This window comes from Stegodyphus dumicola, chromosome 3 (genome assembly GCF_044657685.1).
Source record: "Stegodyphus dumicola isolate Sdum_Otavi_A_Nest chromosome 3, ASM4465768v1".
Taxonomy (NCBI): domain Eukaryota; kingdom Metazoa; phylum Arthropoda; class Arachnida; order Araneae; family Eresidae; genus Stegodyphus; species Stegodyphus dumicola.
In genome coordinates this window covers 130,872,635-130,899,011 of record NC_140770.1, presented here as the reverse complement: position 1 = coordinate 130,899,011, position 26,377 = coordinate 130,872,635, and the positions used below count along the sequence as shown (strand labels likewise).

Below are 26,377 nucleotides of genomic sequence, written 5' to 3'. Positions count from 1 at the left end.
ATCCCAAAATTTACGTATATTTTAATATGCTTGCATATAATTCTCTCTTCCTCTCTCTTTTTTTAATATATCGTCATCTTGCACGTGAAGCGACTTGATATTTCAGCCTTTACGACATGCGAAGCCGTCATGGTTTCGAAAATAAGCGTATATAACTGGGAAAAAAGCATAATACGTTTATCTATTTTAGTTTTAGGTCCATACCTGGCATCTTATGTCTAATCATTTTTATTTTCCTTCACTCAAAAATGCAGGATCATCTTGTACTTGAGTTCATTAGATATCTCAGCTTTTACCATAGATTTAATTAAATATCCATTAAAACAGAAGGGAATAAAATGAACAAAAAAGCAACAATGAGCTTTCGATGACAGCAGGCTCAACATCTTTTCACAGCGGGCGTCCAGCGCAGTCAAAAACCTACGAGGAACTGGCCACGGAACTGACCAGTTCATCGACATCCGAACGCTTCCCCCGCATCAGACTATAAGTTCCCCTCCCTCCTCTACACCATTAGAGGAAAAGAGTGCTTTCCTCTCCGCTGAATCGAGATTTTCTCACGGTGTGTGTGTGGATATGCGGAGACGAGCGGGAGAGAATAGCAACCTCTTCCTCTTGCCGATGCAAGAAAACCGCAATCATGCTCGCAATTCTTCAGCATCGCATTTGGTAGGCGATAGGAAACGAACGGCGAGGGGAAGGAGAAGGGGGATATGGATGAAACAGTGTTTTAAAGCAGACGCTCAAGCTCCGTCAATTGAACCCGGGGTAGAGGCTTTTTATTACGCCAAGCAACTGATGCTGTACAGTGGATAACATGCGCAGTTCTAAGCGAAGAAAATAAATAGCTATTAATTATTAAGGAACATGTCAGATAAAATTTTAACTTTTCATACAGAGTAACCCATTAAAAGAGACTGTTTAATTTGTTATTTCATATTTCTATTCTGATAAATAGTAACATGTTTATTAGTCCAAAGGGATTTGAGTCCCGAAGGACTATCACTTTCGTTTTGGCATTTTGCGTCGGACTCCTATAAATGTCACTTTTCAAACTGTTGCCACCAAATAGAGTCCTGCATTATATTTGAAGAAATTAAATAATGAAAAATTTGCATAAATGTATGCATATTTCTCGCATTGTGATAAAACAACGGTATCTAGAGACATCTAATTTTGAATGACGTAATTCTACTGTGAATATGGGCATCTGAAATCTCAAATTTGAAATTTGGAATTTGTTTTATGATCGATTTCATATTTTGTAAAACTTTAACGAATTTTTGATTAACAACTTCAACGATTTAAAAGCGAGCAATGGCAAAACTCTATGGGAAAAAAAAACCCCTTTTTATCTCTCCAGTGCGTCGAACTGTGTATCGGAAATTCTAAAGATATGCTCATTTTAGAACTATTTTGCGAAATTGCTATTGAATTAAATTTGAGGGTTTAAGTGCAAAGAACATGATATTTAATAAATACACGTAACACACAAAACGTTACAAAAACGCCCCTTTGGATGTAATTTAAAATTTGAAACATTTCAGATTTTCTTTTCTTTCTTTTTAAGAAATTTTTCTGTAGTGCATCATTGCGGAATTAATCACTATTTTATTCTTTTACAATATACACGATCTACGTGCTTATAAATAAACAAAAGTATTATGTTGGCCATCTTGCGTTTTAATTTTAGTGAAAATTTTTCAAGAAAAATATAATGTTTTGGCAATTCGTTTTACGTTATTCGATAGAGAATTGTGTGCTCTACAAAATAGTGTGTTTAGATTTTTTCCCCCTATGCAACAGTTTTGGCGTTTTAATTTAAGTGAAAATTTGGCAAGGCAATCAAGGCAATGCGTTTTATCTTATTCAATAGAGAATTACTATGTTTAAAAAAAAAAAAAAAAAGGGACAATTCTATATCTCCTGTTCTATCGGGCCAATTGACGAAATTCGACTTGCGTTTTTCATGTCTCGAAAGCGCGACTTAGGATATGTATTAGAGTTACATTGCTGTAACATAGGTATTTTGACACAAAATCATATCTTTTCTCAAATGATATGCCAATTTTTTTCCATATTTCGATTCTACGACTCAAATTATGCCAAACGGCCAAGGTTAGTAAAAATCGCACAAGTAGTTTTTAAAGATTTAGCTCTCAAAATTTTATCGCCTCAATGTTCATCGAATTTGATATATTAATAGCTCTTTTTTACTTCCTTGTACGAAGTAAAAAGAAAGTATTGTAATCGCGAAAGTTTCAGGCAGCACATTTCGACGAAAATATCCATTTTGACCGCTATCGAATGCAATTTAACGATGTTTTTGCGTGATATCTGTACGTAAGGACAGAAAAAAAAAATACTCTTTTCCCTCAAAAAATTATAAAACTGCTTTAAAATTAATTCTGATGAGAATTTTTCGTGGCGTCTGTACGAACGTATGTATGTACGTACGTACGGATCTCGCATAACTCAAAAACGAGTAGCCTCAGAACGTTGAAATTTTGTATATATGACTGCTATAAGTGTAGATGTGCACCTCGTATTTTGGTTGCAATCGGCCGCACCAAACGTATATAAATATATTTATATATATATCCACTCTGCTACCCGGCTCAGTGATCTCAGTTTCTTTACTCTTATATGTTTGTAAATTGCACATTTTTTTGCTTTAAAAATGATTGAATTATGTTGTTTTTATCTTCCGGTTATGGATTTTATGACTTTAGTAAATCTGTGTGCAATATGTTTAGAATTATCAGCAATTTTAAAGTTGTTTAATTGCCGCTAAGCCTGTTTTTAATGGCGGCCATTGATGTTTACATTTGAAACAGGAGACTAGTGGATTTGTTGCCAATCTAGAGAAACTTAGCTTCGCAATTACAAAGATAACACATTCATTTATTATTGCCAATTAAATCATGCTTAATTCTTTCTGGAATTTTTTCGAGGAATAAGCGTTTGAGATTTACTTCGTAATTTTTAATATAGATATTTTGAGTTTTTATGTATTTTTGCCTTCTCGCGAAGTGAGAACTGAATTAATTAAATGAGAAATACTCAATCGTCTGTGAAAAACTGTTTCTTTTTTGTTTTGTTTGCTTAATTTCTTTTATACATAGTTCTAGCTTTTATACATAGTTCTATAGTATTTGAATAGAACATGTGGCAACGATTAGATAATTCTTTATATGATATACATTTTGTGCATTCTGAGTTATAATATGAATGAAATATAATACTGTTAAGTAAACCTAGCGCCAGAGTGTCGCTATGGGAAACAAAGTGAATTTTAAAGAATGCATTTATTCTATTGTGGTTTATGCGCTGTCGGCGATGTAGGTTTAATTCAATCTGATAAGTTTAAATAAAATGCAAGAAAAAATGCATATAATTTAATATTCCGTACAAAGAACTCATGTGGTGTACACATCAGATTTTTTATTAAACTGACATGAGTCCTTCTTTCAGGTTTCGGAATTTAGGCTTAATCCAAATATAATTCACACATTTTTTTATAATTTATTTTTAAAATTTGTATTTTCAAATATTTTTATAGCTTTTTCTAAAAAAATTTTTGTATTATAAACCTATAAAATTTTTAACATCATCTTAAAGTAGGTGTATTTTTAGGCACACCTGCAAAAAATTAGAGTTTTTATTTAAAATTTTCTAAGATATACATGAATTTACATATTGGCGCGTTTTCAAATTTAATGACGAAATGACGATAATATATATAAATCTAATATATGTATAAATCTAATATATATCCTAAGTCGCGTTTTCGAATTTGAATTTCGTCAGTCGGCCCAGTAGAGCGAGAGATATTGAACTGTACTATAAGAGTGATAAACTGTCCAACAGAAAGGTACAAAATAAAAGGAACTGAAAGAAAAAAACATTAAAAACGAAACTGAAATAAAAGTAAAATAAGAAAACTAAATCAATAATCATTAAATAAAAATTAATAACTAATGAACAATAATTGATAATTCTTTAGTCTTGTAAAGAAGCAGCAGAAAGAATTAAACACAGAACCACGTTTCTGAATTTTATTTGGATGACGTGTAGAAGAAATAAATCGAATAAACTCGTTTTTAAATTTTAAATTAAATGAGAATATATTTATACAAAATTTAGAGTAGTATTACCAATTTAAAAATTTTTTTAAATGTAATCATCAATGTTTTTGATTTAATTTTTTTTTAAGTAGTAACTTGGAATACCAAAGAGATAGTATATACAAATTGCTAAGACTAAGACAATTGGGAAAGCCAAAATTACAGAAAAGGCAAAATTGCCTAACCTTTATAAACGCGGAAATAATAATAATAAATAATAAATAATAATAATAATAATAATAATAATAATAAAAAGTAAGAAGCTAAAGGTAACTAAATTTTCAAAAATTTAATTTCAATTTAGATTTAAGAAGGAAAATAGTCAATAAGCCAAACCAAAACATAGGAACAAGATATGGGGTACTAGAAAAAAAAGAAACATTGTTGAAACCCAAAGTGAAATGTAAAAGTCAAAATGCAATCTATAAAATAAATTGAATTTTCAAAATAAACGACAAAAGCTAAAAATATAATTGTTCCAACACAATGCGTAGAAATTCTAGAAACTGGATAATAAAAATACATTTTTCAAAAAACAGGCAAAAATTAAAGCTGGAAGTTAAGAGGATTGTATAAAAGACAAGAAATGGTAAAATGAAAATTAACTTTACCTCCTCAGCTTCGAAATTGTAAAAAGAACCTGCATATGCCTGTATGTGCATTCATAAGTGTTGTTTAATTTAGGATTTCTTTCCAATTTTTTGCTTTATATCCTATAATTAATCAATTATTTATATAAAGGCTAAGAAATATTTTATAAATAAATAAAGTAAATTTTGCAACGTTTTCTTCCACATTAATATATATACATATTTGTTTATATATATAAACGGATGAAAAAAATTAAAGAAATTTAATTAAATGCTATTAATTTATACTATATATATAGATATATAATCCCGGAGAAGGCATGGATGTAATTTGTCTGTTCCTTTATAGGAGGTAATGGTGGTCGCCTATGAGGTGCCTCCATAATAAAATCACCACCGCTCCCGGTTTTAGTAGTGGCGAAAGCCTAAAAATGGCTAGTGCCCGCCGTAAAGAAAGAATATATATATAGAACTATAACCTAGCTTTTGACACTGTAGTTAATCATCATAATAATTTTCACTCTTTTCAAGCTCCGAAGAGTTTTCATTATTCTGTCGAAGTTTAACTCTATAAGCTCATATCTTTAAAAATTTTTAATATATTGACTTGTTCATCATGTGAATATTTTAAACGTGTAGAGGTAAATAAATCAAGGTAAAATGAATACTTAACGGCAATTAAAAAAAAAAAGAAATTTAGTAGACAAATTTCTAAAATTGCAAATGGTAAAGTACTTACAAGAAAAACAAACTACGATGCTATCCTAAGCATGGGTTTTCAATTTTCCTTTTTGTTGCCGCAGGATAGTAAGCAAACAACCTAAAAATAAGAAAGTAATTAATATTTTATGCATATTTTTTATGTCACATATTATAGGAGTAAATGCATATTAAATTTTCCAAATGAGTATTGATATATTACACAGCAGCCTGTCAATAATTACTTACATGAAATAAAAAAAAAAAAAAAAAAAAAAACTTATACAGTGAAACGTCGTTTATACATTTCTCGCTTTTACGTCCCTCATTAATTTATCGCTATTTTTTTTTTCTCACAGTTCAAATAATCTATTCAAAAAGTTAATTCTTTGTTTCGGTAGCATTTGGGAGTTTTACATTAGAATACGAGGAGAGAAATGAAGACATGCGATACCTCATATTGAACACATGCTCAAATCTGGCTGGCAAGGAAAGGAAGTCACTTGGATGGATAGCTTACATACTGGAGTCTGCTGACCAGACGAGTTTGCTGAAGGCGATTATATTTCATTCCTGCACCATTTGGTAAACAGTGTATCATTTGGTAACAGCTCATGATAGGTTGTTGTTTGCTATTTGCTTTCTTGTTATTGCTATAAGTGGAGCTCAAAACCAAACGGTACATGGGATGAAACTTCAAGGTATTTTTCGAGAGGAAAAATTAAATTTTGCATCTATGTGGGAATGTATCAAATTTTTCTGATGAGAAATGTGTTTATTCGAAGCGAGCAATTATAATCAAATTACATTCTATCTCGTTTTTAAATTAACTATTTTATAATTTGATTATATTCAATTTTATGACTTCAAAAAGGAAATATAATAACTTTTTCAAAAGTATTTCAAAAAACCTCAAAGAAGTCATATGAATAAAAATAAACTAAAAGCAGTGTGATCAAATTAAATTTATACAGCCTCAATAGTGTAATTTTAGTTTAGAAGTTGTATCATAATTCTGTTCACAGTTTTAACTGTTCACAGTTTTAAGCTGAAATTTCGATTATACGCGTTTTTATTTTATTTTATTTTATTTATTTGTATACGGCTGGCTCTTTTTAGAGCGAACTGTTGAGATATGTACAAACGGTGCTTCAATATATTTTATTAATTAAAAGGACTTTTTATAATACATAGCCAACGAATTAAAATTAAGCATACTAGTAATAAGGCGAGTTGCGGAAAAAAAATACAATTAGCTTTAGAATACACTTAATTTTTGTTATTTATTTATAGATTTAATTTGCCCTTTTTTTATCCTGTACTTAAATAATTAAAAACCTTCAAGTTCAATCTTAAATTTATTAATAAAAAAACAGGAAAGCGTTAGAAAGGCATAGAAGGCATTTGTCATTAAAAGGGAATCATCTCTGCACTACTAAGTCTTTTAGTATAAAAATACGAATGACAATTACTTACATATAGGTCATAAATTTCCTCATTTTTCGGTTTTGATGGGAGTTACTATAACAACCAAGGAATTGAACGATTCAAGTTCAAGTACGAACTAATGATAAATACTTCTTCGAAGTATTAGACTCTGTAAATTACAGTTTTCAAATTGCAAGAATTAAAAAAAAAAAAAAATAAATACTTTAGTTTATAAAATAATTTCATCCTACTAAAACTTTATTTATAAAATTGAGCTGTATTTGCTAACTTGTAAAAATCTAGTTCTCTCAATTATTTCTTTTCATTTTGTTTTCCGAAACTTTTACTGTTTAACTTATAAATAAATATTCCTAGATAATTAAAAGAATAAAATTTGGGGTTGCTCTTTTTCTTCGGGGGAAAAAAAATTAATGCTGATGATCAAAAATGATTTTAGTTTTCCAGAATAATTCAACATTCTACTCACTAATTTTAGTTTATGAAATTATAGAAACAAGCTAAACGAAATAGAGTCGGGAGAAAAAATTAGGGGACTCGGCTATCTTCCGCAGGTGAGGTTAGTTACTTTGATTATAGTGCAAGCCAGAAGGGAAAAACTGACCTTGAACAGCCAATTCTAAAGCTTAAAATGATTATAATCAGACACAATTTATGTCTCGGAATACGTAGAAAGTTTAACGATTTTTTTTAGCCCAAAGGGACGTTAGCCAAGAGGGAATATTAGTCTAGAAACGGCATTTTGCGTCGAATCACTAAAAGCGTTGTGTTACTTCTCAAATTGTTGCCAAAAAATATTATAGCACTGTATTATATTTAAAGAAATTAAATAGTGAAGAATCTGCATGAATGTATGTATGCTTATCGCACTGTGAAAAAACAACCGTGCCTAGAACTATCAAATTTTGAATAACATAGCCTTCCACCCTGGGCAATAGAAAGCCCGAATTTTGAATTTCGAATTTATTTTATCGTCTACTTCATATTTCGTAAAACCTTTAACGAATTTTTGATTAACAAACTCAACGATTTCAAAGCGAGTAATGGCAAACAAAACTGTACGGTGAAAAACACTTTTATAGCCATCGCGCGAGACTGTCTCTCTCTCTTTTTTTTTTTTTTTTTTTTTTTTGCTCGGTTACTCAGTTACTTGCTATCAAATTTGGAAAGATGACCTTACTTTTAAAATTCTATAAGTTTCGCATTTTTGAGCTGCTCTATTTTGATACAAGATTATGTTATGTGAAATTTCGCTGCTCTAGTATCTTTCCTTAACGATTGGCAGTATGAAAAGCATTGCAGCTCCTCGTTCAACAGATGCTGAATTTGAGATAAAATTGCAAATTAAGTGGTATGCTTTTAAAAACAACTTAAAACGTTATAAAGATCTGAACCTAATTTCTCCTTGTTGAGTGAGAAGAAAAATATTTTTTGTTAAAGTTAAAACTTACCAACCTATCGGTTCTAAAAAGATTTTGTTTATATCCCCAGTCGAAGGCACAGAAAGTGACACAGAAAGGAAAAGCATGTCATCCTTTTCATTTTATTTATCATTCTAAGCCACTTTCATTTCATGCTGCTGTGCCTTATTTCCGTGTTCAATAATCTCAGTAGTTCAAACTAGTCTTTAATCGCCTGTTTAAAAGCAATTAAGATGGAAAAACACGTTCAGTCTGCTGTCTGGTGGTCCTGTTTCTAATTCTTTCCAAATATTTTAAAAGATAAATGTTTAAAATGAAAAAATGAAACATCAGATAAAAGCGAGTTTATTTCCTGTATACATGGTGTTGTCATATTGTCAATGACGTCTAAGTTTCGTCATAAAAACATTCACGTTTTTTGTACTTGGTTTATAAGTTTTAAACAAGAATAATTATTTCTTAAATTTAGGATTTGATATTTGAATCCTTGAAACTCACGAAATCTGTAAAAGAAACGAAATATGAAAACTCAATGCGCTTTCTTCAATCGAATTTTCAAATCTTAATTTAAATGCCGTTAAACACTTCAACTCAGATGTGAAAATTGTAATTTTTCTGATGTCCAATAAAAGCTTTATTAAAATAAGAAAGCAACGTTTTCAAAGAATTTCAGTGAATCTTAATCACTAATGTCATCTTGTAGTCCTGAGTGCTACATTTTTAGTTTTTGAGACAGAATTTAGCGTTTCATGTTGGTGTTTATTCGTATTAGTTCTTGAAATAGTGTTCTCCTTTCAGTATCTATTTTGATTCAAAAATGATTCTGGGTAAATGCTGAATATTTGAGCAGTTTTTGAAATATTTTTATCAAATTATACTAAGAAAATCACGTCTTCAAGAATTTTAATAAAGTACTTGATTTATTAAATGCCAGTTGAATTTTCTTAATATGCGTATGCCCATTTTTAAAAACTCAGTCATTAAATTTGCTTTTATTGCATGAAGATTTTAAATTTTATAATTATTTTATAAAATTTATAATTATTAAGAGTAAGTAATCTTAGTAAGAAAACTGAACACTGATAGGATAAACTGAGAAAAGACTGAGAGAAAAAAAAAAAAAAAAAAAAAACAGTAAAATGTACAACACTTAAAGCTGCATCGGAAATTCTAAACGTACAGTGCTGTGCTGCTTTTAAAATGTTTATAATTTTGCTTTCGATTTGTGTATGGCGAAGAAAATTATGCTTAATAATAAAGCTAAAAAGACGCATACACACACACACACACACAAAAAAAAAAAAAAAAAAAAAAAAAAAAAAAAAGGTTAGTAGGAGTGAATGTAATAGAAAACTGGTAGACGGTGAGTTTAGGAAGAGATTAAAAACCCTTACAAACCTTTTTGTGCTACCTTTAAAGTATGAAACCTTTCAGATTTTTAAATTTATTTATTTAAATTTTATTTTTAAAAGAGGAACTGAACATGAAACACGGTTGTCTTTCGTCCCTCATAATAACTAAAGCTAGTTTTTTTTTACTTTGTACTTAAGCACAATAATATAAGTTTAGTGTTCAGTTTTAAGTATGAAATTCTATTTATTAATGCAATACTGAACTTTAAAGTATGATACAGAACTGTTAAGCTGGCTTAAGTTCTAGTGCATTTTTTTACACGTGTTACTTTGTATTTAACAACAGCCATATTATGGCGATCTGTTTACCTTGTATTTAAATACAGTACTTACAGAGATTTATATTTATCTTGTAACAATGCAAACAAAACAAATGAATATCACTTTATAATTAATAAATTTATGATACATATATATTAAATTTTTAAGATAGTTTGTAATGTGCAAATTAAAAGTCTTCGTTGTGATAATAGCTATGACAAATGACTATGAAACAAAATTTAAGGAAAAAACCTTTCACCCCCTCCCCCATTGTTTAAAAGTCATATAATGAGGTAAATCTTTAATAGATCTGTGGTAAGTCATTTAGCACGTACCAATAACATTTGGATGATTACATTTTTTTAATAGGACAAAGCCTACGAGGCGAACTGCCTAGAGAAGGACACCTCTATGAAGAATTCTATAAAGGAAATTGACGCCTACTCATGATACATACAGATAAATACATATTATTATACATACAGAATCCCGCTCGTCTAGGATCAAACCCGGGCCGAACTTTTAGTATTCAGTGGTCTTAACCGCTCTGCCACTGGTAGGACAATAAAGTTTAGAAATAATTAACTAGTGAATAAATGTGAAGTAAAGTGTCATTAATGTTCCAGATATTTTACTGCACTTTATAGGCATAAGAAATCTAGAAAAGTCTTAAGTGTTTGGTTAGAAAATAACATTAAAGAACAATAACAGATTGCCAAATATGAATATCCAACAAATTCTCTTCATGAAAATTTTTCACCAACATTTTTGGGGCAATAGCAACAACAGATTAGCAATAATTGCATTCAGTAACAATTTGATTTATTCTTTTTAACAGCTCTACTGATAAAAAAATATGTTTGAAATATACTATTTTCGAGTGAAATTGTGTGCACAAATTGTTCATCCTCCCCCCTCCCGGTGCTCAGAATCTGTTTGGTAACATCGTGACATTCCATGGCTTGTTTCGGGCCATTTCCGGGAATGAAAAAAGAATGGGCAACAGTTTCCCCATACAGACGCTTTTGTTTTGAAAGATTCCATCCTACATGTTTCTCCGAAACGATTCTCGCTTTTCGTCATAAATTATCGCTTTAATGAGACAAAGTGTTTACCATTATCCAAAATCTGCTTAAAAAACTTTTCATAACGAGGATCATTTTTAAAAATAAAAAGAAAGAGAATGATATATGGATATAATCCTCTTTGAATTGCTTTAGAAAACGGAAAGTAGTTTTATGCTTTAGCTATGTTTTCTCGAACGTAAAAGATTTTCCTTTCCACTGTTCAAGTCACATGAGCTTAATTTCGAGAATTCTTAGGACCTCGAAAATTAATACACAATATTTTTGTTGAATTAAAATACATATCCCGAAGCTTATTATTCCACGCTATACAACAGAATCCTCGTGTTGAAGGTCAGCACAATTTATATGGATGTTTATTCAAATATACATATAAACTAGATAACTGTGTTTTGTTACTGCATGATTGTATTTATAATTTATCGCAAAGTACGCACTGTATCTTGCTATCTGCCTGAATGTCTGTAGGTATTCCAAATGTATATTTTTTGTAATGTTAGTAAGAAGATTTTATTTTTTGTTTCATTTATCGGAATTTACTGGAACCAGGATTATGCAGTTTAATAAAAAATATTTCTATTTTCGTACAATAAGGATATAAAAGTTGTTTTTACTTTAAATTAAGAAAAATTAATTAAGTTCAATTTTATTAATCAGTAACAGGTTAAATCTGAAGCTAAAATCAAATACACAGTACTTTGCCAAATGCCAATATACTGAAGCGTGATATATAAAAGTATTTTTTACTGGGCAATGGCTACATATTTATGTAGGATGAGGTTGGGATTAATAACGAAGAAAGTAGTGGCATTCTACAGCTTTTTAATAACGAAACAATTAACATGAAATAATATGTACAGAATGAAAAGAAGTAAGATGAAAATAAAATGAGAAATTCAATCTATAGCATCATAACAATGCAGTATCATCGCATTATCAGACTGAATCACATCATCAAAAAAGTTCCTATTGTTTTGATTTCACACTTCAAGCTGCATCATCCATGCTTCCGTCGCAGCGTCTCAACGCTCGTCTGCGTCTCCATTTCTTCACTCAGCTTGGAGAATTATGTAATTGGTTAGAGGTTGCCAACGTCAGAAGAAGTTGTAGAAAAGGAGCCGATGAATACTGTTGCGTGCGTACGGGTTCGTTATGAAATGAATGCACGAGTCCGATGAAAAATGAACAAAAATTTATTATTATCACAACAAAAATGCTTAAATTTTCTCAAATTATCATGCAGGATTACAATATGTCACAGTAGTTTTCTTTTAACTACTCAAATGTCCAATAGAACGTAATTCAAAACAGCTAAAGAACGCTAATCCGCGAATTCGCTACAATCAACAAGAGCAGTTTTCTAAACAACAACAAACTAAGCAACTACTACGAACTGAGATGTTTTCCTCCTTTTATAAGATTTTAAAATCACGCGCTAGAATTTTCCAGTACTTTCTCGAAATCAAAAAGAGATATTTATTTATTTAATGCACGCGCTCTTGTATTTTCAATTTTCCAGCTTAGCTTTCTTTTAATATTCGTCACGCGCTGCACTGCGCGAGAAATAAAACCATTTAATTTATAATTGAACTAATATTAGCTTTTTAAATACCAAATTCGTAACACTGCCCCGTTCCCAAGGACTGCACGTCCCGGGTAGTACAATCCCTGGACAGGAAGCTAAACTTATAACTGTGGCATAAATACATTAATAAGCATTACATTACAATAATAAACAACATGAACAATAAATGCAATAAATAAAACAAATCAAATACACATTTAAAAACAAAAAGGACCATGGTCTTATACTATTTACAATTATTTACATTACGTACTATGGCCATAGTAATGAGCTAACCTGTCGTAATGACCGACTTTAGGTTTAGAGTTCGAAGACTTACGGAGACGTCATTCAGTCTGTTCCGCACTGTACATGGACCATCCGAAGGTGACTGTAGTTTAGGACTGAGTCCTTTTCGTTGAATCGGGTTCCACAACCTCATCTTGTCTCCTTTGTTGGATCTATGTCCAGTAGCTCTCGTGTTGTATCTGGTCTTCACTTTCTCCGTCGCCAAGTTCACTCGCTTTCGTGCGAAACGGGGCATCACTTCAAAACGGGCCTGGACATCTTGGATGTGTTCCTCAGGCGATGAAGGCGCATCCGTACGGCGATCAAACAGGCGGTCACAAGGCAGACGAAGGTCTCGACTGAAGAGCATCTGGGCTGGAGAAGAGCTGGTAGTCTTGCGTTTCTTTTCGACCCTAGTATGATTTCGGCAGCTTCCCGAGCTGGATCTTTCGGACAAGGCGTCGGCAATTCCAGGCGAGGATCCTTTTTGAGGATGGATAGTCATGCCATCAGATGCTGAAAGCAGTTTGTTGTTTTTCAAGTCTAAGGAAAAATTGTATTTCTTTAAAAAGTCCAATCCGAGTATGCATGGATCTATGATATCCGCCACATATGCCGTGTGATGGTAGGCGGCACTTCCAAACGTGATGCTTACGTTTAACTTCCCAGTTATGTCGATCTTATCACCAGACGCAGTCTGAAGGGTAACACAGGATTGCGTCCAAATAAGTTTATCTTTAAACTGTTCAGCTAAATCTTTCCTAATGATGGTAACATTAGCTCCTGTGTCAATGATCATATTGCAAAGAACTCCATCGATATTCCCATTAATGGACAGTCCGTTACTGTTGCCACTCACTGTATAAATTTTAAGCGCTTTAAAACAAGGTTTTTCATTATCTGGCAACCTCCGTTCCTCGATATGGTCACTAATTTGTTTACTGCGTCGTTGCTGGGAAATGGTCTTATTTTCCGTACCTCGGGGTGTTTTGCAGTTTCTTCGTATGTGGCCTTCAACTCCGCAGTTCCAGCACTTTAGAACTAGTTTCTTTTCACTTCTGTTCCGTCTCAAGCCACTGACTTGTCTGATAAAATCTTCTGCTTTATATTCCGTACCCTGGGGCGTTCTGCAATTCCGTCTTAGGTGACCTTCACTACCACATCTCCAACACCTTAGAGCCACTTTCTTCTCGCTCCTACTCCGTATCAAAGCGTCGACTTGTCTGGCTAAATCATCCAAACGAGCCATCAGTTGATCCACTGGCTCATGGACTCGCACAGCTCTAACTGGGTAGCGATCTCTACTAGTTGCTTGCTAGTTGCTCTAACTAATCTCTACTAGTTGCTCTAACTGGGTAGCGATCTCTACTAGTTGCTGCCTCGAACTTCATGGCGTACAACAGAGTGCTTTTTATGTCCTTTACATCTGCCATTCGAAGAGCTTTCTGTATTTCAGGATCCCGGATGCCGTCGATGAAATATTGCAGCGACAGGATTTCTCTTGTTTCTGTCGGGCCTCCGAAAAGGCGTGATGTGACAGCCTTTCAACATCCGTGGCGAGCTCCTGAAGTGTTTCGGTGGGCTTCTGCTGACGGGATTTTAGTTGAAGCCTGCTGTAATCTTTCAAACACTTTTCACCAAAGCGCAGCTCCAATGAGCCGGATAGAGCTTCAAAGTCTAGTCTCTGGTTTTCGGGAAGCGTCTGCAGGATATCCGCTGCGTCTGCTCTCAGAGAAGCGACGAGATAACAGGCCTTAGCTTGGGAATCCCATCCATTCGCATCCGCAACGATAGAAAACTGGGTCTTATACACTTCCCAGGATGTCTTCCCATCATATGTGGATAGCTTCAGAGATGGACGAGCAGGCATCGGTAAGAATTTAAAATCATCACTCTTGCTCCCTGCCGTAGCTACGAATTTCTTTAAAGTATCCATTTCTTTGGCAACTGCAGAAACTCTCTCATCAATTTGTTGTTCGATTTGGTGTTGGACGGCACAAACTCTTCCTTCAATTCGTTCCTCCACAGCAGAAACTCTCCCTTCTATATGTTCTTTTACAGAAAAAACTCTTTCTTCTATTTCTTCTTTCACCGAAGAAATTCTTTCTTCAATTTGATCTTTTACGGAAGAAACTTTTTCTTCAATTTGTCCAACTTTATTTTCAACTGTGTCAATTCTGCCTTCCAAAGCTTCAAATTTATTTTCTATTATGCAGGTAATTTCTCTTTTTATTTCTTCTTGACCAGTTTGAATGGCTTTCATTTCGTCCTTAACGGATTCCTGGCCCAATTTCATTTCTTCCTTAACGGAGTTGACGGCCCCTTCCATCTTTCCTTGGCTAGATTTCATCTCTTCTTTCATTTCCTCTTTAAACGAGGCAAAGGGTGATATCAACTGCCTTAACTGCTCTTCCATCGCTCTTGTTATTGGCATTCAAACCCCACTCCTGACACCAAAAATTGTTGCGTGCGTACGGGTTCGTTATGAAATGAATGCACGAGTCCAATGAAAAATGAACAAAAATTTATTATTATCACAACAAAAATGCTTAAATTTTCTCACATTATCATGCAGGATTACAATATCTCACAGTAGTTTTCTTTTAAATACTCAAATGTCCAATAGAACGTAATTCAAAACAGCTAAAGAACGCTATTCCGCGAATTCGCTACAATCAACAAGAGCAGTTTTCTAAACAACAACAAACTAAGCAACTACTACGAACTGAGATGTTTTCCTCCTTTTATAACATTTTAAAATCACGCGCTAGAATTTTCCAGTACTTTCTCGAAATGAAAAAGAGTTATTTATTTATTTAATGCACGCGCTCTTGTATTTTCAATTTTCCGGCTTAGCTTTCTTTTAATATTCGTCACGCGCTGCACTGCGCGAGAAATAAAACCATTTAATTTATAATTGAACTAACATTAGCTTTTTAAATACCAAATTCGTAATAATACATTTATTTTAAATTATTCAGTTTGTTGATTAAATTTGAAAGTCAAATATTACCTTACGCTTCAGCAAGTGGCAACACTAAAAAAAATCGCTGGCATTTCTGATTAAATCTGAAGCATAAATACTTTATACTTTGGCAAGTGGGAACACATTGCTTTTAAACCGCTGAATTTGATAATCAAAAATTCATTAACACAAATATTAAATTTCGAAATATGATATGAATAAAAAACAAATACGAAGTGCAAAATTCGGAATTCTAACTGCACATGTTCGGGTGAAGGACTACGAGTGTTTAAAATTTGGGGGACTCTAGGTCCCGCCATTTTTCTGCAATATGAGGAATTTATTATTTAATAATAATAGCGGTAAATGTATAGCCACAAGAATAATTTAGATCTTAAATAAAACAAATACATTTGAAATACGGGTCCTTTCAGTTAGTTTTACGGCTCGATGAATCACAGATTATCCTTGTTTATTTTCGCATAAAATGCGTCCATCTTTAAAACTGAATAATAAACCATCGTCAAATTCAGTTACTTCGAGAATTCGTTACTGCAGCTGCAGTTATTTATTTATCCAGCGATGGTCAACTATTATCACTGCTAGCTCTTCATATACGCATATCCTTTAACTATTCAAATTTTTTTCCTTGCTGGTATCATTTTTGCTAAGGTTTAAGGAATAGTTTACTTTCAAATTAATTATTTCATTTTTGGTAAAATAATAATTCCAATAAAATTAAAAAAATTCAATTTTATTGAATTCTAACACTTTTTAATTATAATATTTTTAATCGTAAAATTCTTTAGTAAGTCTAAGTTAATTTTTGAAGAAATATCACAAATGATTTGTTTACGATTCTTATTATCAATATGCTTCTTCAGTATAAATATTTGTTTTTACATAAATTTGACTTCGTTGTAATTCTATTGAATTCTTAAAAAATAAATTAATGCAAAATAGCATCATAAGGATAAGAAATCCTACCCCTTCTACTTAGTTTGAAAAGATTATGTTAACCCACAAATCTGCAGTGTTTCGTTTCTGAATAATTTTTGTTAATAACCACTGATTTAAAAAACGTTCCTCTTTCTGTGCTCATTATCAAGAAGTTTAGAATTCTAAAAATAAATAAAAATTTTTACTAATTTTTGAATGCTATTTGTCTACCTTCAACTGTGATTTCGTTCAAAACAAAGCCTATCAGAAAAAAGACTATTACTTACAAAAAAAAAAAAAAAAAAAAAAAAAAAAAAAATCTGAAAGATTTCAGATTTTAAATTACGTCCAAAGGGGCTTTTTTTTTAACGTTTTGTGCGGTACCTTTATTTAATATTATGTTCATTACCTTTATTAACTGTTATTAAATATCATGTTCTACGTACTCAAACCATGAAATTCAGTTCAACAGCAATACCGCAAAGTAATTTTAAAATGAGCTTATCTTTAGAAATTCAGATACACAGTCTCGCTCGCTGGAGATAGAAATGTTTTGTTTTTCGCACAGTGTTGCCATTCTCGCTTTGAAATCGCTGAGATTTTTAATCAAAAAAGTCAGAGCTTAAACTGCGCCAGTACTTCTTTGTTTTGGGGATAAATCATAAATCATAATTCACCGGAGCCTTAATAAGAAGGCTTCGGCACTTCTTTTATGTAGCTGAAAAACAATTTCAGTAGAAATTTGATCTCGAAAATTTTATTTTTTGCCATAGAATTACATTAAAAGTCGTTTATCAAAGTTTAGTTTATCTCTTTACATTTTATTTAATTTTAAATATTTAAATAAATAATAATTAATTTGTATGTAATTAAGTAATAGTTATTAATTAAATAATTAATCAATATTATTTATTAATGTTAATTAATTATTAATTAATTTTATAATAATTCACTATTTAATTTAAAAATTATTAATGATTTTAATAGTCATTTTATTTATTTATTTACTTTGTTCCTTTTTGCTGACGGTCTTCGATAGGGCTCCGGCACTTTTAATTTTAGAAATTAAGCTCTGTTTGAAGTGTAGAAAATCTGAAATCGATAATAAAACAAATTTCAAATTCAAATTAGGGCTTCCACATGCCCATATTCTATGGAAGATTACGTTATTCAAATTTTGATGACTTTAGGTACCGTTGTTTTATCATAATGCGAGAAAAATGCACACATTCATTCAGATTCTTCATTATTTAATTTCTTTAAAGATAATACAGGATGATAATATTTGGTAGAAACAATTTGAAAATTGATTCGCCGTTTATAGTTTTCAACGCAAAATGCCAAAACGAAATTAATAGTCCTTCAAGGCAAGTGTTGCCCCTTTGGACTAATAACATCGTAAGGATAAGAAATCCCCTTCTACTTAGAAAGGTTATATTAACCCACAAATCTGCAATGTTTCGTTTTCGAATAATTTTTGTTAATAATCACTGATTTAAAAATAGTTCCTCTTTCTGTGCTCATTATCAAGAAGTTTAGAATTCTCAAAAGAAATACAAATTTTTCCTAATTTTTGAATGCTATTTGTCTGCCTTCAAATATGATTTCATTCAAAACAAAGCCTTTCAGAAAAAGGAGTATTAGTTCAAATAAATATGAGCATTTACGGATTACTATTTTTAAATATATTAATTATTCTGAATAAAAATCTGAATTATGATCTGAAAGTCTACGCTTCATTTATTTTAATATCTATTTTAAAGCATGTTATTATTATAATTTTACAGTACAAGCTTATTTGCATAAACAAAAAAAATCAAACATAGAAAAGAATTTCTTTTCTGAACCATACCGAATAACAGTTTACAGTTAATAAGCATTTTCTTTTATTTTTTTATGTTCTGATCTCTGGCTTTAGGCATGTGGAAAATTACCGACTTGTTATTTAATCATTATGGCACAATGTAAGTTTACCCCTATAATCAGTGAACAACGGCTGAGGGAAGATTACCTCCCAATATCATCTTTTAAATAATATAGTTTGGTGTGGTGGTGGTGTATTTAATTATGGCAAAGCACACTAGGGCTATCTACCTAAGGGGCGGGATGCCTTCGTGGAGGATTTTCTAAGGGAAACTGGCTCGTATACACGTTATACGTGGGGAATACCACGAAAACACCCATGCAGCCAGACCGTTCGGGGGATTCGAACCTCGGACCGAACTACCAGTGTTCAGCGAATTTACCGCTCGGCCGCTGGTGAGCCTTCAATAATATAGTTTGAAACATTAAGTTATTCATTGCTCCATGGTTGAAAACGAACTGAATCTATATCAGCAGTCATAGAATTAATGCCTGCAGATCAAAGAGGTGTTGTGGATAAAGCTAGGTATGAAACATGAGCTTATAACTAAGTGCAGTTTAATTCGATTTGAGTTTACTATTAAGCTAATCGCCCACGACTCGAAATAAACATCTTTCTTAAGGGGTACTGAGGGGGTGGAATGAAAACAAGGTAACCGTAGATGAAGAACCTCCCGCCCAGTTTTGGGCAAGGGTAATGGATTTTTCGTTTCGCAAGAATTCGAGAGATTCCCATTGGAAATTTCGCTCAGAAATCCATTACGCATTTCCAAGGGCTGTTATTATCTTTTTAGTGGTATATTTCTTAAAGTGGCCTTCAGTTTCGGTTACATACATACCTGGTAGTTGGTCGAAACTTTGTTTCAAAACTTGAAGTGCTTTTAGGCACTCTCTAGATAAACAAACTTGAGAATTTGTATGTATTTAAACTGCATTGGATTTATTTATCTTTTTTTATCCCTTCACCCAGAAAAATTTCTGCATGTGTATATAACTAGAAAAAGAAGAAAGAAGTGGTTTTTTAAATTATGAAAGCGCTTCATTGCGAAAAAGTCACAAGTCTCAAACATCCATTTATTTCAGGCACATTCAAACTGAGCACAGATGTTTTCATTTTATTCATAACTTCTATTTACTTTGTAGAGTCATTAGTATTTTTTAAAGCAGGAGTACATGAAAAATGAGCAATACCCGCGTCGAGACTCGAACCTGGATCTCTCGAATACGCGCCGAGTGTGCTACCGTTACACCACGAAGTCATGCAGAAAGGAAAGACTAAATACGTTATATACTCCCCGTTTAAAGGGCGATTGGGGATAAGAGACCCAGTCGGCAAATGCTGGTGGTTAAAAATCATTATCCAGCACCTTTTAGTTTTTGCACCTCTGTAGTGTTATTAGGTTATTTTAATGCTGGAGGCGTGAAAATTGAGCAATGCCCTCGCGGGACTCGAAATTGGAACTCTTAAATGTGCGCCAAGTGTGCTACCGTTGCACCACGAAGGCATGCAGAAAGGAGAGAGAAAATAACTTATAACTTAAAATACGAATCCTTCTGATTTAGATAACGGAATCTCAATATTCATTTCATTCATTTCCTTCTCGATACAAAAGAAATCCAATAGAATAGACTGAGTTACTGGGATTGTGGCAAAGTACACTAAGGCTATCTGCCTAGAGGAAAAGATGCTTTCGCGAAAGATTATTTTAAAGAGATTTCATTCTGAAGTAGTATTCAGGATCTTTGAAAAACTCAGTACCTTCATCGATCCTTTTAAATTTGGTAGAAACGAAATAAAATCTATATATGGTGAAAAGCAGGCCATTCTAGATTTTAAAATAAGAACAAATCAAAAACATTAAATCGAATCATGTTAAAAGTTTGAAGTTACTAAACGCCTTTCTTAGACATTAGGAAATTATTATTTGTTATCAAATTATGCAATTTTGCACAGAATTTTAGATATAAAAAATCATTACAAATTATCTGTATCCTAGGCAAGATTGAAAGCACAGATCTTTCAGCTGCTAGAAAGATAGGCTAACCACTTACATCTCGAGAGCATTTAAGGGGAATACGACAGTTCCTCACTTTGTCCTTCACTTAAAGGGTGAGACTTTCCAAATCCAAGTCGTGATGGGTACTTAATCTACTACATTTTAGTAGATGTAGAGACTATTATGTTTATGGAACTGATATGGAGACTATTATGTTTACGGAAATGATGTAGAGACTATTATGTTTATGGAAATAATATAGACTATTATGTTTATGGAAACGATGTAGAGACTATTATGTTTATGGAAATGATATAGAGACTATTATATTTATGGAAATTGGAAACATGTAAAGCTAGACGTGTCTTTATCGTGATTAAGTACGTATTTTCCAGTTAGTAGCTGCACATGTTAAACACGCATACCAAGAGAACAGGAACAGAGGAATGAGAGAATTTCTTAGAAACCTAGTTTCATTCTGATTTTGAAAAAAAAAAAAGTCTTTATACATTTTCAAAGATATTGACAATTGTAGCTGTTCTACACAGACCAGAAGCATTCTTGAGACCTTAAAAATTTTCTACAATTTATTCTTTAAAGAAAAAAATAATCTGCGTTATCAGTATTCTGACAAAACGTCTGGGTAAATTATAAAAACAAGGATCAATGCAATAATAACTTGTACTTAATTAAATAATCATTATGTTATATATATCATTTTAAAAATTTATATGTGCATTTGTAAAATTTTCTAAGTTATTAAAGCTATTATATGAGAAGAATTTTTCCATTTTTGAACGGAGTTCGATACAATATTATTGTAAATAAATATATGAAAAAAAAAGAAATTCTAAAAGCTTTCAGACTTTAAATTACGTCAAAAGGAGCGATTTTTTAACATTTTGTGTGCTACCTTTATTTATTAAATATCGTATTTTTCTCACTTAAACCATAAAATTCAGTTCCAGAGCAATATCGCAAACTAATTTTAAATTGAGCATATCTTTAGAATTTCCGATACACTGGAGATAAAAATGTTTTTTTTTTTCCTTACAACGTTGCCATTGCTCGCTTTGAAATTCTTGAGTTTGTTAATAAAACATTCGTTGAAGTTTTACAAAATATGAAATTGATCATAAAACAGATTCCCAATTTCAAATTTGGGCTCCCAGATGCCCATATTCACAGTAGGATTACGTCATTTAAAATTGGATGACTTTATGTACCGTTGTTTTATCACAATGCTGGAAATATACACGCATTTATGCAGATTTTTCTTTATGTAATTTCTTCAAATATAATGCAGGACTATAACATTAACAGTTGGGCAACAGTATGAAAGTGAAACGGATATTTATAGGGAAGGAACGCAAAATCACAGAACGAAAACAATAGCCCCTCAGGAACAAAGCCTCTTTGAACTAATAATTTCTCCCTGTTTCTGCCCTTTTTCTTCTGCAGAGTTTTTTTTTTTTTTTTTTTTCCGGTTTAATGTTTTTAAATTTAGGACATAGTTCAGCATCAGCACTGTTTTTGAGTACTGATAAGTATCGACAAACAATCATGACTTTGATTCGACAAACAATCATCTATCAACAATCCTGACTATGATTTTTTTATTAGCAAATGATCATCTTCGTGTGTTTCAGATCTAGCGGAACGGAAAAATAATTTAAATTTTAAATTCTATTTTAGATTCTGAAACAGAAGGCTTTGGTATATATTTTTTGTTCAAATTCTGATGAAAGCGTTACATTAATTATCTAAATATGATAAGTTCACTAATTAATATTACAAATTTATTATAACAGAAATTAAAAAATAATAGATAAGACATGAAACTAGCAGGTTTGGCCAAGGTCCCTAGGAAAAAATATAATATTTGCAAAATTTCAGAAAAAGCTACAAATTCGCAAAAATAATCACAAAATCTTTATCATACCTCGATAAAATCATTACTCCCATCACAATTAACTGTTGTTTTTCTAGTTTCGCCACAAATATGAAAATCATAAGAAAACTTTAATGTTTTTAATGAAATTTCAAAATATTTCAGAAATGAACTTTACTATCCAGACACCACAGCTCAGATTTGAGAAATCTATTACGAATTTCAGAGTGACGTGAGAATTTACTAAGCTGACACAAGGCTCTTGAATGTTTCTCACAACAGTATTTTAAAAGAAGCGCGAAGCGCATAACTATTTATCATTTTATCTATTCACGATCAACAACAAAGAGCTGTTAAGGTTCAAGTTTGGGGTCAATATGAATCATTTCATGCCAGACGAGTTGCTCCAGTGATTGTTCTTTCAAGGTCTAATTTTAGAAAAGATGAATTTTATTAAGGTTGTCCAAGAGATATCATCATCCGGATTCGGTCAGCAGTGATGAGTAGGCTGATAATGCAAATACGAGGCAGCTTCATTTATGCTACGCAACTCGATTTGTGACCCAAAGGAATTAAATAACACCTTATGATGCAACTTTTGAGAAATTATTCTTCATAACACAGAAGAGTGTTGGTAAATGTCAGTGTCACGGGAAATTTTGCTCAACAGAATAGGATCTATTATGGGAATGAATTTTTTAGTATTTTATAGTACCAATAGATTTACACCAGAAAAAATCATAACATAAATAGTAAGGTATTTTCTCTGTCTCCTTACGGAGTGCCTTCGCTGTATAATTAGAAGCATTTCTGACCAGCAGTCTGCAGCTCGAATCCCGACTAGACGAATGCACGTTTTTCATGTTTCCTGCTTGAAAAAAATACTGATGACTCAACCTGAGGATGCAAAATATTTGGTGAACTTGCATTTTTCAGAAACCAAGTTATTAATTCAAAAGGGCTTTGTCTCTGAGGGACTATTGTTTTCGTTTTGCGTCGAATCACTCTGAATGTCCGTTTCACTTTTCAAACTGTTGCCACCAAATATTATCGCCCTGTATTATATTTGAAGAAATTGAATAATGAAGAATCTGCATAAATGTATGTTTCTCGCATTGTGATAAAATTACGGTACGTAGAGCCATCCAATTTTGAATGATGCAATCCTACTGTGAATATGGGCATCATATGGAATCAGTATATTGTATATACTGAAAAGGTATTTTCATAAATTAGTAATATTAAGACCACGTTTTGTTCACTGCAGTTTATAACTTTATAAGATATTTCTCCCTCCTTCTTCGCATGCCTTCGTGGTGTGCTGGTCTGTACGCTGGGCCGGCGTTCCAGAGGTTCGTGTTTCGATTCTTGGCGAAGGCGTTGATAATTTTTCCTCTCTTCTGCTTCCAAAAAATAACTGATATCTCTATAACTTTATATTTTCCTTGATACTGCTCTAACGTTCTGTTGCAGCAAATTAACTGATGTGCTGCTTAGTAAAATACAGATTTTATTCTCAGTTCACGGAGATAGATAATTTAAAATATAATTCTATCCGTTAAAACCTCTCACTCCAGCATCTCACGTTAAAGCATCTCACTATTAAACTTTCTTTCTTGATAAATTTTCACACATCTACTAAATGGTAATCTTTCAGAATAACTTTTTCAAACTTTTTTCTGAAGTTGCTGAGCAACGGTTTTAGGATGCAAAATGTGGCGTTGACACTCAAATAAGAAGGACAATAAATATATATATTTGTTAAATAAGAAAATATTACACTGCCTATTCACGAAAACACGGATACGTAAGTAGTTACCGACATTATCCACACAATCAGTAAGTCACCTTAATAAAATCTACGTTCGTCATGGCAGTAGGACAGCTTGCTGCATAGTGTTGTGCCTAGATTTAGACCCTGGAAATTTTACGAATGGTTGTCTTTACGGCAAGAAGGCATTTAAATTTCTATCGGAAAGTCTTCTGGAGAGGTTGAAGGTAAGAGAGGGAAGGTACGAGGACCCTTGGTTCGCTGTGATCTTCTCATTAAAATTTGGACGGAGATAGGCAAACTTTTACTGTAACCTGCATAAGGTGTCCAAGGGTTTTACAAACGATATTTGCTATGCTTTCTATCTGATATAAATAATGCATTTTTTACCTGATCTAGATTAGATTTAGATTAGGAGGATAAGTCATAACGTATATCATTGAGCATACTTAGTCTATCATCGTCACGTATTCGTAAAGAAGTAAACACATTCGTAAAGAAGTAACACGTAAAGAAAAACTCCAATTTTTTTTTTTTTTTGGATTCCATATATCCGCACTCCAGCTCTTCGGATTATTTATCCTTTCTTTTAGGCCAAGTAATCTTTAATAATCTGTTTAGATTATCTACATACCCATTTTTTTTATTGATTTAAACAGCAAAATGAGTGATACATACACATTAAGCACTTACTTTCAAAGAATCTACAAAAAATTTCTATATAAATGAATGCGTATGATATGCAGAATGTAGAGTAAGAATATTACCATGTATCGTAACTGCAACTGCGAATTCTATATAGGCTTATTATTCTTTATTTATTCATTGGAATATTATTATAACAAATACTCTTTTTCTTGGAGCAAAATAAAAAAACTACGACATGAAAAGTTTAGATTATAGTCTAACACTTAAAAATAAAGCTTACCATTCGAAAGTTTAAAAATTAAAAATATATTAAAAAATAAAAATTAAAAAAATATAATTTGAAAATTTTCAGATTCTAATTGTCGCAGAAAAGGGTGTGATAATTAAAATTGAAAGATAAATATCTTGAATTTTTCGAATGGCAACAGTCTCACGCCCTGAAGACAAAAATATTTCGAACAATGTTGTAACTGCTCGCTTTCAAATCATTAAGTTTGTTAATAAAAAATTTATTAAAGTTTTACATAATATGAAATAAAAATTAAAACAAATTCGAAATTCAAAATTCGGGCTTCCAGGTGCACATGTTCGGGTGAAGGATTACGTTATTCAAAACCTAATGGCTACCGTCGTTTCTTCACAATGTACATACATACATCAGATTCTTCATTATTTAATTTCTCTAAAAATAATACAGGGCGATAATATTTAAGGGCGACAAGCTGAAAAGTGATACGCCGTTTATAGTGAACAGACATAAAAATCCCTTTCCAAACTTATAGCCCCTTTTAGGTTAAAATTATAATAGAATATAGTTTTTAAAATAATTATTCTGTATAATTTCGTAACATGCAATGTTAAAAACATCTTTCACTAATTAAAACAGTGGTGCAAATGTTATTTAAACTATCAATCGGATATTTTCTAATTTTCTAAATTCACTGTAATTTGTATCAATTCAGATATATTATTAAAAAATAAAATAAAATAAAAATTTAAATCATTAAGACATGTATGTATGGCTTTCAAATCGCACGTTTTTTAATCAACAACAAATTGATTAAATTTGAAAAGTAAATCAAAGGTTTTATGTTTTGTCGAATATCAACATTTTGGGAATCAGCTGTGCATGAGGGAACGTGGAACATAAATAAAAGGTATTTTGTTTCACACAGCGGCAATAATCGCCAGATGCTACTTCTGGATACTTTCCATTTGTCATTTTCTGAGACATAACCGCACCTATAGACTTTTTCGTCAAGGTACATTTTACTTAGTTACTTCAAAACAAACACATCTCTTTTGAGGTCGAAAAGAAAAACTTAATAATACATATTATGTTTCTTATTTTATTAACTGTTCTATTTATTTTTTTTAAAAAATTTAATTTTAGCTCCAGAGAAATAAGCT

The 26,377-nt window shown here is 31.9% G+C and overlaps 1 protein-coding gene across 2 annotated transcripts in view; it reads right to left on the bottom strand.

The window, feature by feature from the left end:
• Positions 1-26,377, bottom strand: part of LOC118183048 (uncharacterized) — a 204,291-nt gene that overhangs the window by 73,574 nt on the left and 104,340 nt on the right. The window contains exons 2-3 of one of the 2 annotated variants that reach the window (XM_085813322.1): positions 5,457-5,537; positions 4,739-4,840 (exon numbers count right to left, since the gene is read on the bottom strand). In XM_085813322.1, coding sequence (XP_085669448.1) covers positions 4,739-4,773 — 35 coding nt within the window. In that variant the 5' untranslated portion in view covers positions 4,774-4,840; positions 5,457-5,537. The remainder of the gene's footprint in view (positions 1-4,738; positions 4,841-5,456; positions 5,538-26,377) is intronic. The other variant, XM_085813323.1, reaches the window with a different exon arrangement.